The 13,164-nt window shown below is 47.9% G+C and overlaps 3 protein-coding genes across 3 annotated transcripts; 2 read left to right on the top strand and 1 right to left on the bottom strand.

Annotated features, from left to right (window-relative positions):
• Positions 1 to 1,981: 1,981 nt before the first annotated feature.
• On the bottom strand, positions 1,982 to 6,169 carry LOC114865473 (gastrula zinc finger protein XlCGF57.1-like). Its single transcript, XM_029166623.3, has 2 exons — positions 5,470 to 6,169; positions 1,982 to 4,426 (listed from the first exon to the last, which is right to left on the bottom strand). Exons 1-2 carry the CDS (start codon positions 5,753 to 5,755, stop codon positions 2,940 to 2,942), a joined length of 1,773 nt encoding a protein of 590 aa, XP_029022456.1. The 5' UTR covers positions 5,756 to 6,169; the 3' UTR covers positions 1,982 to 2,939.
• Positions 6,170 to 6,207: 38 nt separating this feature from the next.
• Positions 6,208 to 9,593, top strand: dnai2b (dynein, axonemal, intermediate chain 2b). The gene is made up of 12 exons (XM_029166622.3): positions 6,208 to 6,530; positions 6,789 to 6,950; positions 7,104 to 7,225; positions 7,305 to 7,447; positions 7,525 to 7,638; positions 7,713 to 7,852; positions 7,939 to 8,061; positions 8,155 to 8,378; positions 8,448 to 8,583; positions 8,656 to 8,802; positions 8,970 to 9,194; positions 9,326 to 9,593. The coding sequence occupies exons 1-12, from the start codon at positions 6,348 to 6,350 to the stop codon at positions 9,377 to 9,379; spliced, it is 1,773 nt and encodes a 590-aa protein (XP_029022455.1). The 5' UTR covers positions 6,208 to 6,347; the 3' UTR covers positions 9,380 to 9,593.
• Positions 9,594 to 9,941: 348 nt separating this feature from the next.
• Positions 9,942 to 12,627, top strand: LOC114866025 (gastrula zinc finger protein XlCGF57.1-like). Its single transcript, XM_029167605.3, has 2 exons — positions 9,942 to 10,496; positions 10,714 to 12,627. Exons 1-2 carry the CDS (start codon positions 10,280 to 10,282, stop codon positions 12,360 to 12,362), a joined length of 1,866 nt encoding a protein of 621 aa, XP_029023438.2. The 5' UTR covers positions 9,942 to 10,279; the 3' UTR covers positions 12,363 to 12,627.
• The last annotated feature ends 537 nt before the right edge of the window (positions 12,628 to 13,164 follow it).

Raw genomic sequence — 13,164 nt, 5'->3', positions numbered from 1 at the left:
GCACTAAACACTTGTCTGATTGACAGATGAACAGGTGAAGAGTGACTGATGTAAAGAAAAGACATTTCAGGGAAAGGATTTACGGCAATGTACTGCATTTCAGAATCACAGAAATATACTGTTGAATTTTATACGTAAATTAACAGCAAAGTCTAAGAGTGTACAGTCACCAGAACCACCAGACACAGAGTCAGCTTCTTCCCCCAGGCTGTGTCCGAGCTGAACTCACATAGAGAAAGGACTCAGTAAAAACACATGTGGTGCAATTTTAATTTATTTTATTATATCCTTTATTTCCTTTATGCATATTATAATGTATGTATAACTGTAATTGCTGGGTAAATAATTACTGTTCTGTATGAGGGTATGAAAAGACAGAGTTAGATTGGATGCAATTCCTTGTTTGTCTTGTGCAAAATAATAGCTAATAACTTGACCCGAGTGTAAACAATAGAGTAGCATCCTAAAGAGTCCCCCGAGGCCGGCTCAAAAACAAAGTGCAAAAGTAGTGAAGTTTGTGCCCACCGTTGCACGACTCAGTATGGAGTTGAAAGAAAAACACAGCACACATATGAAATTAAAATACACATAAAATGCAAATAAGGGTTGCACGGTGGTGCAGTGGGTAGCACCGTTGCCTCACGGCGAGAAGGCCCTTCGATTCCCGGAAGAGTTTCTGTGTGGAGTTTGCATGTTCTCCCCGTGTTCGTGTGCGTTCTCTCCAGGCCCTCCGGCTTCCTCTCACAGTCCAAAATCATGCATTATGTTGATTGGTCGCTCTAAATTGCCCGTATGTGTGAATGGTTGTTTGTCTGTGTGTTGCCCTGTGATGGGCTGGCGACCTGTCCAGGGTGAACCCTGCCTCCTGCCTATAGCCAGCTGGGATAGGCTCCAGCACCACCCGTGGCCCCGCATGTGGGATTAAGCGGTATGGAAATGGATGAAAACGCAAAGAAAGGACTCCAGTTTATTGTTAAGATGCACACCCAGGTACTTGTAAGAGTCTACTCTCTCTATGTCCCTCCCCTGGATGGGCATCGGTGGGATTGACCCCCCCAACCCAAGGATTATCGCTGCCACTTACAGGTCCCACCATCCCAGACCAACTGCGCATCCACTTCACGCCACTGTATATAGTCTGTTCATAACTTCATTTGAATTTATCCTTAATTGCACTATTCATGTACCATGTCATGTTGTATGTTGTACTATTTGTACATTTTTATGCTGAGATGCACTACCTGCCAACACCATGTCAAATTCCTCATTCTGTAAAGTGCTTTCTACAGGAACTGGTAATAAAGCTTTTCTGATTCTGATTGTGATACACTGACTGGTTCCTCTGAGCCTGTCAACCCTTCACTAATCAGTACCTGTGGTACCATGTGGAGGTAAGTTCATGGGGTGCTGTGTTCTGAAGCTGTGTCTGAAAGTGAGGGTGAAAACCCAAACTGCTTCAGTGCATTTTACTTCCATACTGTACAAATCTGGGGCTAAACCAGTTGAAGAACCGAACCTCGACTGTCCTTACACTTATGAAGTTTTCTCCTTTGCAGTGATGTGATGAAATCGTTACCTAGCAACCGACAGCTGTGACGTGGCTCCAACATGGCAGCTGCCTGCTGGGACTCAGCACTCCGGTTTATTCGAACCACCAGGTTTAGCACCAGGTCAAGCAGCCAGTTCCGCCGCTCCAATGATCCACTTCCTCGAGGTGGCAGCTCCTGCACGACCCATATCCACCGCTCCGCCTTTCCAAGAAACCCAGAACTTCGTCCCTGACTCGTCTCAGTTGCTCCGAGACAGACTCTGTCACAGCCCGGAGCCCTGTCTCAGTCAGGGACATCCGAATGCGAAAGGAAAAGGAAACTAGTGGGGTGTGTTCCGGGTAACCGGGTTCATAACGGGAAGAACGTTGAACCAGAGCAGCAGCCCTGTTGGACCGGAGAGTGACACCGCATCCACAGAATTTTATACTTCACTCATTCAGAGGCTCTGCTTTATTTAATGTCAGTGAAACAAATGACAATCTGCGCGTTTCTATCTCTGTACCTCTCTAAAATCTAAAGAAAACCTGTGTGTAGCAAAACCAGTGGATTAGTCAGAACCAGACTTTATTCTCCTACATCCACTGAGCCTTTTACTTCTACAGAACCACCTGACTGGACAGGTCTCCATTCCTTCACAGGCAACATGCGCAAACAGAACCTTTCACACCTACATTCGATGAGTCACCTCCTGCTCAGGTTTTGGCAGTGAACTGGGCTTCAAGAGGCTTTCTGTTATGTGGCCTAAAAGCTCTGAGACATGACTTTGTTCTGATTCGTAATAATGGTAATGATTAAAGCTTTATTGACCCCGGCAGTGCAGGAAATTTATGTCTGCATTTGCCCCCTCTCCTGGAGGGAGCGGTGGGCAGCCACAGTGCAAAGCCCAGGGAGCTGGATTTAAGTGTCTTGCTCAAGGGCACACCTGGTGCCTTCTGCTTCCCAGACTGACACGCTACCTACCGAGCTGCCAGGCCAGTGGCTTCTGAACATCAACCAAAACAATAAATATCTCCAAACTGGAGCTGTAGAGTTTGTGGCTGTTCGTCTGACCTGCTGCTGTGCCTGCTCCATCCCACATGTCATTGTGAAACTACTGCAGAAACCATAAACATGTTTCCAGGTGTTAGTACTGACTTGGTACCGAAGGCTGGTTCCTTGTGACTTCCCTCAGAATCAAGAATAAAATATGTTGCATTGTTTGTTTTCTTTTACCAATTCTGGATCAGAACCACCTGTGTTTGACAGCAAGGACTATATTTTCAGTCACTACATAGACAACAACCATAATGTGTTTGTTACTTGGGTTGCTTAAGTGTAAACTGTTAAAGCAGCAGCAGATTCTTTAAACAATAATGGGTTTGAGGTTGTGAAAGGTTCCAGCCAGGTCCACTACAGTTGGACAAATCTTGAATAGAAACTTGAGTCCATCCTCTGCTTAGCTGACTCTTGTCCCGGCTCCGGTCTGGTCTCATCCCCTCCAGCTGTGTGGACTTTGAGGTGTCCATTAAGTGAGCGTTTGGCCTGGAAGCTCTTTCCACAGACCCTGCACCTATACGGTTTCTCTCCAGTGTGAATCAGAATGTGTCTTTTCAAATCCACGTCCTGCATGAAACCTTTCCCACAGACCTGACACAGGAAGCGCCGCTCCTTGTTGTGGAAACGGACATGGGTGTCTAGAGTTTGTTTCTGAGTGAAGCCCTTCCCACAGAGGCTGCAGGAGAACGCCCGCTCACCTGTGTGGATTTTCAGGTGTGTCTTTAGGTTCCCGCCCTGGTTAAATGCTTTTCCACAAAAACTGCAGGTGTATGGTTTCTCCCCAGTGTGTATTCTCATGTGCATCTGCAGTGCTGCATGAGCCGGGAAGCTTTTCCCGCAGATGTCACAAGTGTTGCTGACATCACGGTGGGAGTGCATGTGGGCAGTAAGTTTGCTAGTGGAGTCGTACTGGTGTCCGCAGAGTCCACAGCGGCATTCTGGATTCTGCATGTGACTTTCCACATGTTTGACTAAGAATATCCTCCTGTCAAAGTTGTCCCCACACACCTTGCAGTCGTAGGTCTTTGCTGAGGGGTATCTCTTGGGTATGTGGGTGTTGTCCTTATGAGCTGCAATGTGTCGTTGCAGGCTGTGCCGTTTCTTGAACTCCTCACCACAGACATTGCAGGTGTGAGGCACCTGGCCGCAGTGCTCCTGTAGGTGTCGCTCTAAGGATGACATGTGACAAAAGGCCCGGCTACACTCCTTACATTTAAAGGGTTTCTCTGCAACATGGACACGCATGTGTGACTGTAGGTTTCCTTTCTGGCTGAACTTCTTGCCACAGACATCGCAGCTGTATGGTTTCTCCCCGGTGTGCAGCCGGACATGCAGCTCCTGTGCCAGGATCGACTGGAAGGTCTTCCCACAGAAAGAGCAGGTTTTGCTCCATTTCTGGTGAGTTTGCAGATGAGCCACCAGATCTTCAGCTGAATCAGAATGTTCACCGCAGAAGCCACAGCGATGATCTGGGTTTTTGATGCAGATCTGCAGGACGTGTTTGAGCAGGAAGCCTTTTCCATGCAGAGTGCGTCCACACACTTGGCAGATAAAATTCTGAACTGCAGTCTTTTTTTTTCGTTTCTGGACTCGACCGTCTGTAATGCCTCGACACGGTCGGCCTCGCTTCCTCTTCCTTAGTGGACTTTGTTCAGTCCAGTCGCTGTCTGGGTCATTGTCACTGGGAACGGCCATGCTGCCTGGGGAGGGGGGCAAAAATTTAGTGGGGGAGGCTGACTGAGGGGACAGTTGGCAGGAAGTATCACATTCAATCTGGTTTTGGCCTACAGAATCTGGTGACTGGGGGCTGGTGTGGTCCAAGTCCAACAGCTGCGGCGGCTCTGAAGAGAAAGGACACCAACAATCAGAGATTATTTATTTATACATGGTGCTTTGTGTTGACAACAGCATGTGAGCCACATGGAAATATCTGGAGGATCTCCTTAAATAATATTTTGAACAGAAACTGAGAAACTGGATCACAACCCGCATCCTCTTGTCATCAGTGAGTGTTGGACTACTCAAAGTAACAGTTCTTCTCAGTGATTTCAGCAAAATAATGTTTGTGTAAATGCGTGTTGGGACTTTCTATAGTTTGCAACAGTGTCCACACTTTAGTACCTAGAGCCGTCAATACCTACACATCTGTTGAGACGTGGAGTTTCAGCTACAGTTATACACAAGCATTTGACTTCTTTAATGGATTAGTGCAGTACGTCCATTAATATCTAAATATTCTAATTTTAGGACTGCAGAACCCTAACTCGCCATCTTGTCTTGTTGTTGTTGTTTTTGGGTGAAAGGTGGGGTTCAAACCTATGGGTCCAGTTAACCTGAGTGCATCTCACTGGCTGTAGCAGGAAACCGGAGAGAACCCACACAGACACAAATAGAGCATCCGACCTCTACTGACCCCAGAACCAAAGGCAACTACAAGCACGGTTGGTAAAGATTCTTGGTCCAGGCCAAGTGCTCTGGAAGTTGAGTCATGGGATGTGGAGATGGCAGAAAAACATTGAGACGCCACGACCCAACCTCCGGACACAGTTGCTGTATGTTCTATCTTATGTAGGTCAAGATGTAGCTGATACCTTGGTCATGAAGAAGAAATCTGAACTAGATATTGTTATGGATGTATCTATGCTTTACCTTTAGATCAGACCAGCAGAGTTATCATGGGAGCACTTCCAGGTCAACTTTGATTCACATTTTTCTCTCGATTCACGGTCCAGTTTCGCTTTCGCAGTTTGGTTAGTTATTATTACGTGATATAACCAAAGGCGTCATCTCATGCGTTTGCTTCTTCTGACAATATAAAGCGGGTCTAAGTATGAGCTGCTAATAAGCGTGTGTGCTAACCGCGGTTCCGGCTCCGGGGACTGACCTGCCCTGTGCAGCCGGACCTCGGGCTTCAACACGGCGTCCAGCAGCCTCCTCTGGCGGCACACCTCCCGCTCGGACCGCTCCACTCTGTCTTCATACTTCGCCACGGCTTCCTCGAACAGACCGACTATCTCCTCTGCAGCCGCCGTCAGCCGCTCGGTGAGAAGCGCTCTCAGCGCCGGGAGTTCCGCCGCTACCTCCCCTTTCTCCACCTGCAGCAGAAAGTCTTCGGCGGCGGCGCTGATCCGCTCATGGACCGACACCCGCAGCAGCTGCACGGCGCACATCGTCCTCCGCTTCTGCGCCTCGAGGTCCAGGCGAACAAAGGGCGCAGCGGGGAGGTAAACACAGAGTTCCGCGTCGACGACGCTTCGCTTCGCTTCGCTTCGAGGAGAGAAGGCGAACAGCGCCCTCTGTTGGACCCACGTAAAACCCCCGGGATGAAGGTTCGAAAGACCGTATCTGTCTGTGATGGACCGGCGGCCTGTCCAGGGCTCAAATCCGAATCATTGAATCAGCAGATCAGCCATCTGAAGCTCAGTCAAACAGCCTTGTCATAGTCGACCAGTGTGAAACGTCTGTTCAATCAGTGTGGGTGGTCATAAATTAGTTCTGCAATTTCCTCTGCGACCTTTGCTCGACCCAGTGTGATAAAGCAGAACCAGTACTCGGGTCTGAAGTACAATCAGATACACCGTGGGTACCCTGCCAGAACACCAGTGTCTGTGGTTTAAATAAAGTTATTGTTGAAAAACAATACTGTTGCTAGGATACATTTTTCCGCGTTCCCTCGTTGCTAGGATACAGCAAAGCACGCCGCCATTGTTGTAGCTCGGAGAAGCCTGGGGTCAGTTTTTCACGGAACACTGGGCCGGCAGGATGGAGATCGTCCACGTTTACATGAAGCTTCGCGGTGAGTTCGGCCGCCAGTGTCTTTTATCAGACCGACCGGTCGAACTGCTGGTGGACTTCCCCCCGAACCCGAGCCTGGGTCTGCAGTTCATCCAGAAAACCCCTAGAGACCAGGCGGTACAGGCCTGCACGGACACGTCTGAACACCAGGTGGGTTCACTTGACAGCGGTGACGTCACAACACGTGACAAGGAGTAGTTACAGGTGCCACTTCAAATTCTGTCGTCATGTCACTGTTATTAATGGAAACAAAGCTGCTGATAACTCGAACACATCATTCTGACTATTTACAGAGAACCAGCAACACCAATCAAGACATTAAACAGTAAACGACAAACGTTAACGCCACAAACCAGAGAAAATGTCCAGTGTATACCATGAGCTCTGAGATGGTTCCTCATATTCCAGGTGAACACGGAACGCTTTGAGTCTGACAGCTGCGGCATCAACCATGTGGAGGGAGGCTGGCCTAAAGACGTGGACCCTGGGGAGATGGAACAAACCATCCGCTTCAGGAAGAAGGTGGAGAAGGATGAGGGCTACATGAACACCCTCCTGCAGTTGGGCAGCGTAAGATCCACAGACCACATGGACCAGACCAAAACATTTCTCAGTCCTCATCAGACCCATGTTTATTTACAAACTTTTAACCTGTTACTGAAAACATCTGGCTATGATGTCACGTGGTGATGTCACGGTGTGATGACACTGCATGTGGTCTAGGTCATGGAGCACTGCATCCGACAGAACAACTCTGTAGACATCTATCAGCTGTACTTTGAGGATGAGGTGGATGTGGAAGAGAGTCAGGATCCACCATCTGCTAAGACCATCAATGTCTTCAGGTAAAAACGGGATGGCTACTTCAGGCTAATTGATTGGGTCGTGGCTGCTTACTGGACGTCGTCTCCTGTGTGCCTGCAGAGATCCTAACGGGGTGAAGCGTACTATCACTGGCCTGTCCTGGCATCCTGATGGTGGCAGGAAGATGGCCGCCGCCTACTCCTGCCTTGAGTTCCAGAAAGCCTCTAGGGACATGAGCCTGGACTCCTATATCTGGGATGTTGGTATGTCATAGGCTGGAAGCGCTGGGGTTCAACCCCACACAGAGTTCAGGCTACCCACAGGTGTCTTTATGTGTCAGAATACCCAAAGAGACCGGAGATGACCCTGAAGCCGATATCCTCACTCGTCTGTTTGGACTACAACCCTAAGGACCCCCACACACTTGTGGGAGGCAGCTACAGTGGACAGATCGGTGGGTTCTGGACCACACTCACAGCTGGGTTTCGGTGTGTGACAAAATCGTTAGCCTTTGGGGTTTTGTTTTAGCGTATTGGGACACCCGAAGAGGTAGCCACCCAGTGGAGCTGTCCTCTGTGGAGCAGAGTCACAGGGATCCGGTCTACAAGATCATCTGGCTGCAGTCCAAGACTGGGACAGATGCCTTCTCTGCCTCCACTGATGGACAGGTGGACTAACATCAAAACCACTAGACTCAGTGTAGCGGACCTACACTTGACAATGTTTGATGAATGAATTTCTGTGTCTTTGTCAGGTTCTGTGGTGGGATGTACGTAAGCTGAGTGAACCCACTGAGCGTCTGGTTCTGGACCCAGGCAGGGAAGGGAACTTGGACAGAGCTTTAGGTGCCATCTCTCTGGAGTTTGAAGCCACCATGGTGAGTCTCTAGTCTTCCAATTCCAGTATCTCTGGTTTACTGGGTGTGGTTGAAGGTGCACATACACATTTTCTGGCCTCATTGTCTCTTCAGCCTACAAAGTTCATGGTGGGGACGGAGCAGGGTCTTATTGTGTCCTGCAATCGAAAAGCCAAGACCCCATCTGAGAAGATTGTTTGTACATATGACGGACACCACGGGCCTGTCTACGCCTTGCAGAGAAATCCCTTCTTCCCCAAAAACTTCCTCACTGTGGGAGATTGGACAGCACGGATCTGGTCTGAGGACATCAAGGATTCATCCATCATGTGGACCAAGTAGGGATCAACTAAAATGCACGCGAGCTGATTTTCAGAGCATATTGTAAAGCCTGTGTTTTGCTTCAGGTATCAGATGTCATACCTGATGGATGCCTGCTGGAGTCCGGTCAGACCGGCCGTCTTCTTTACTGTGAAGACGGATGGTGTGCTGGACGTCTGGGACATCCTGTTCAAACAGAACGACCCTGTGCTGAGTTTTAAGGTGCTGGGTCCTAATTTGTAGAAACACACTGCTGCTGTTTGTTGCTGATGCTAACGCAGGTCTGGTTCTCAGGTCAGTGACAAAGCTTTGTACAGCCTCCGGGTTCAGGATAACGGGCGTTTGGTGGCATGTGGTTCTGAGCAGGGAGAAGCGACGCTGCTGGAGATTTGCTCCGGACTGTCCACCCTCCAGAAGAATGAGAAGAGTCTGCTGGCTGCTGTAAGAAACACTGAAACCTGTTGATCTGAGATCAGCTCCACATGTGAACAGGAAGAGATCAAATGTGTTTTCTCTTCAGATGCAGCAGGACATTAAACCCGTTATTAACACTCTAGTGAAGATGGAGTTTGAACTGACTGATTGTAGCCATTAAACTATGTTTGCAGATGCTCGAGCGTGAGACAAAAAGAGAAAAAATCCTGGAGGCTCGACAGAGAGAAATTCGGTTGAAGGAGAGGAGTCGGTCGGAACAGAGCAGGGAGGATGAGATCAGTCGGGACGAGGGACAGGAAAGTCCTGAACAGCTGATGGGCAGAGCTGAGAAGGACTTCTACAGCATGGTGGAGACGGAGCAGAGGAGGAGGAGGGAGCGTGAGGATGAGACACAGCGGGTACGATTCTGAACTTACACTGTTCTCTAGCCTGAGAAAATGTGAGGACCTGTGAAGATAAAGGTTCAGGTGCTTCTTTTCTTTCTTGCACATGCTGTAACTATATTCATCGTAAAGCTGCTGTCTTTCAGGAGAAAGACGTCTGTGAAGAAAAACATGTGAAAGAAGAAACAGAAACACACTGAGTCATCATTTAAATTTTAATAACCGATAAGCTTTTGTTCAATTAAAATAATCTGTAAAAAATCGTGCGAATGTTGACTAGAATTTATGAATATTTTGCGTTTGTTTTTTTGATCAGCTAAAAGATCACAAAAAGTCATACATGTAAATAGGTGGGAATATAATAAAGGAAAATATTATGGAGAGAAAAAATGTTTTATTGAAGCCTCTGCGTCAAACGAGCTCATGCTTTTATTTTGAAGGATCTAGGAGGTCTGTCCAGTGGAGTTGCGGAGTAAATACGAAGTGGTCATTTAAATAGTGCTCTACACCTACCAGGGAAACTTTGTGTGCACATGTAACGTTATAATGCAGGAATTAGAAAAAGGAAGCAACTGATCAATGTGGGGAAAAGATCAGATCCAAATCCTGGTTCAGAACGAACAGAAACAGTGACATCAGTGGCCCTGTCCACTTACATTGCACTCATTAATCCCTCTTAACACACCGAAACCAGAACACAATAAAACGTTCTTAAACTAAGACGAAGAATTTGAAAAAAACAGGACTGAGTGTTGCGGACGCTATGTCCTGTCAGAGGCAGTTGACTTTACGGTAACTCTGTTGTTCCTTCAACCATTACAAAACCTTAACGGTCGACTTTGAAAAAAAATGGTCCCGTGGCTAAATTTAAGTTACGACATCACGACAAAACTGAAACTATTTAAAAGTAATTAAAATTAATGACGTAAAAAAATACTAAATCGTCTCTATCCAGTTTTAACAGCCGCTTGCATCTACTAGCATCCCTTAGTATCCATTCCCCCCCTGACGCAGTAATATGACGTAGGGCGTCGCTGTTTCTACGCAAAGACCCGGAAACGACCTCACATTGTTTACATTCAGCTCTTTGTCCCGCTAAAATGTCCAAAAAACGATGCACTAACACTGAGAACCTGAACTTACGAGCCGTGATCGACCAGCAACTGGCTGCGGCCGCCGAGGACATCTTCACGCTGCTGCAGCAGCGCGGCCCGGCGGAGCTGGACGGGCTGAAGGAGGTGGTGGCGGAGCGGATCAGCGCGGCCGTGGACGAGATCTTCAATGTGTTCAGAGCTATCAGAGAGGAGCCCAGAGCAGGTTAGTGTTCGGGCACTGCAGCTGAAGACACAGATGTTTTTTACGAAGACATCAGTTTACAGCACAGAAAGTGTTTCGATCGGTGGTTGAAGGCGAGTCAGCGATTCAGACGAAGAGTCACAGTTTATCAGCATCAGTATATGTTTATCTGACTTAAGGAGGAGAATGGTTAAACTGCTTAGTGGTGCTATTCTGTGTTGTGTGTTTTTCTCTGCAGAGCTGTGTCTATTAGTGGGTGTCAAGAGCTTCTCTGATGAAAAATGTCTGAGATCTGATGTTTCTGTGGGCGACCAACTTAAAGAGCCTCTACCTGGCACATCCAGCGAACATGGCGGTACCTCTCAATCAGTCATCCAAACAAGCTCTCCAGGCGATTTGACCAGTGAGGACGAGGACGGGGACAAGGACAAGGGGGCGATACCTCATAGCTGCAGAGTGTGTGGGAAGTCCTTTGACAGACAAGGCTTTTTAATGAAACACGTAGAGAAACACTTAAAGGAGTCAGAGTGTTTGTGTGGTCTGTGTGGCGAGCGTTTGGAGTCCAGCAAAGGTCTGAAGTTGCACATTCAAGCACACCGCGACAGCAGCAGGACCTGTGATTTTTGCGGTAAAATGTTCCCTTCAATCAGAGCTCAAGAGACACACCGGAGACTGCACACTGGCGAGAAGCCTTTTAGCTGTCATGTTTGTGGAAAAGGCTTCAACCAAAAGGGCAACATGGTGACTCACATGAGGATCCACACAGAAGTGAAGCCTTTCAGGTGCGGCATTTGTCGCAAAGAGTTCAGCCACACCGGCTCCCTGGAGCGACACACACAGGCCCACAATGGACTGACACCATTTAGCTGCAAAGTCTGCGGGAAAGGATTCACAAAGACCGCTGTGCTGAGACGACATGCCCGCACCCATGAGTCCAGTGAACTCTCTCCTGTGAAAAGCAGACGCAGGAAGCCAAGTCTGACACCGTCTCACTGCTGCAAGGTCTGTGAGAACACCTTTCACAACAAAGGTAACTTTGTGCGGCATGCCGAGACTCACTTAGATGACCCTGGTTTTCACTGTGGCGTCTGTGGAGAGCAGTCTGAGTCTTCAGAGACACTAAGGCTCCACATCCAAAGTCACAGAGAAACCAACAGGATCTGTGACTTCTGTGGCATAGGTTTCAGGGACATGGAGATTCACATGAGGATGCACACAGGCCAGAAGCCCTTCAGGTGCAAAGACTGTGGCAAGGACTTCCCTAGGAAAGGTTCCCTTGAGCGACACCTAAAGTTGCATGCTGGTGAGAGGCCGTACATCTGCGAGTTTTGTGGAAAGACTTTTACCGAAAACACTGTTCTAAAGAGGCATATCAAGAGCCACATGGGTGGGAAACCCAGGATTTACTCCTGCGACATCTGTGGCAAAAAGTTTGCCATGAGCCAGCATCTGGATGTGCACAAGAGGATCCACACTGGGGAGAAACCATACACCTGCAGGGTCTGTGGAAAGAACTTCCGGCAGATCGGGAACCTGGACTCTCACATGAGGATCCACACGGGTGAGAAGCCATTCATCTGCAGTCTCTGCGGCAAAACATTTCGACAGAAAATTTCACTTGAGACACACGAGAGGTTCCACAAAAAGGAGAAACCCTTCAGCTGCCAGCTCTGCAGCAAGAGTTTCGTCCAGAAGATTGACCTGAAGAGACACATGCTGACCCACACAGGGGAGAAACCCTATAGCTGTCAGGTTTGTGGCAAGAGCTACCAGGAGAAACGCTCTGTAGATGCTCACATGAAGGTCCACACTGTAGAAGTCACCAAAGACTCATCTGTGGCACAGAAACAACAGGAAGGAGTTCACTCTGACTTCATCCAGCTGTAGAACGTCAGTGATGGAGCCAAAGGCACCTCTGTCTCTTTAGTAGGTTCAGTTAAACTCTGTTTTCTCCATGCAGTCCAATCAGATAAGATTTTATTGTTTTACTTTAGTTAATGCAAAGTGTGAATTATAATTTAACATTACTGTCATTAGGCAAGACTATGTTATTTGGAAAATGTCCTAAGTCCCAAAAACAAATACAGAAAGGCACATGGTGGACATGATGTTTGAGTCCTGTAAAAAATAAAATTGCATCGTTACCTATTAAGTTTCTGCTGCTCTGTTGAAACTTGTTTTTCTCTGATTCATCTAACTTTGTACAAACAACTGACATGAAGACTAGTTTCAATTGAGCTGCATTAAATGTTACTTAAGTTTAGGCTACTGACTGATAACTAAAAAAACATTTCCACTTTTCTGCACTATTCATTATAGTCAGTGATCATTTACCTGAATGTGGGTGAAAACATCTTGAAAAGAAAAATGAGCAATGCAGAACTAATTTATGACCACCCACACTGATTGAACAGACGTTTCACACTGGTCGACTATGACAAGGCTGCTTGACTGAGCTTCAGATGGCTGATCTGCTGATTCAATGATTCGGATTTGAGCCCTGGACGGGCCGCCGGTCCATCACAGACAGATACGGTCTTTCGAACCTTCATCCCGGGGGTTTTACGTGGGTCCAACAGAGGGCGCTGTTCGCCTTCTCTCCTCGAAGCGAAGCGAAGCGTCGTCGACGCGGAACTCTGTGTTTACCTCCCCGCTGCGCCCTTTGTTCGCCTGGACCTCGAGGCGCAGA

The sequence above is a fragment of the Betta splendens genome, chromosome 11 (assembly GCF_900634795.4).
Source record: "Betta splendens chromosome 11, fBetSpl5.4, whole genome shotgun sequence".
NCBI classification, from domain to species: Eukaryota; Metazoa; Chordata; class Actinopteri; order Anabantiformes; family Osphronemidae; genus Betta; species Betta splendens.
Note: the sequence above shows the minus strand (reverse complement) of the source record. Positions and strands in the feature narration are given on the sequence as shown.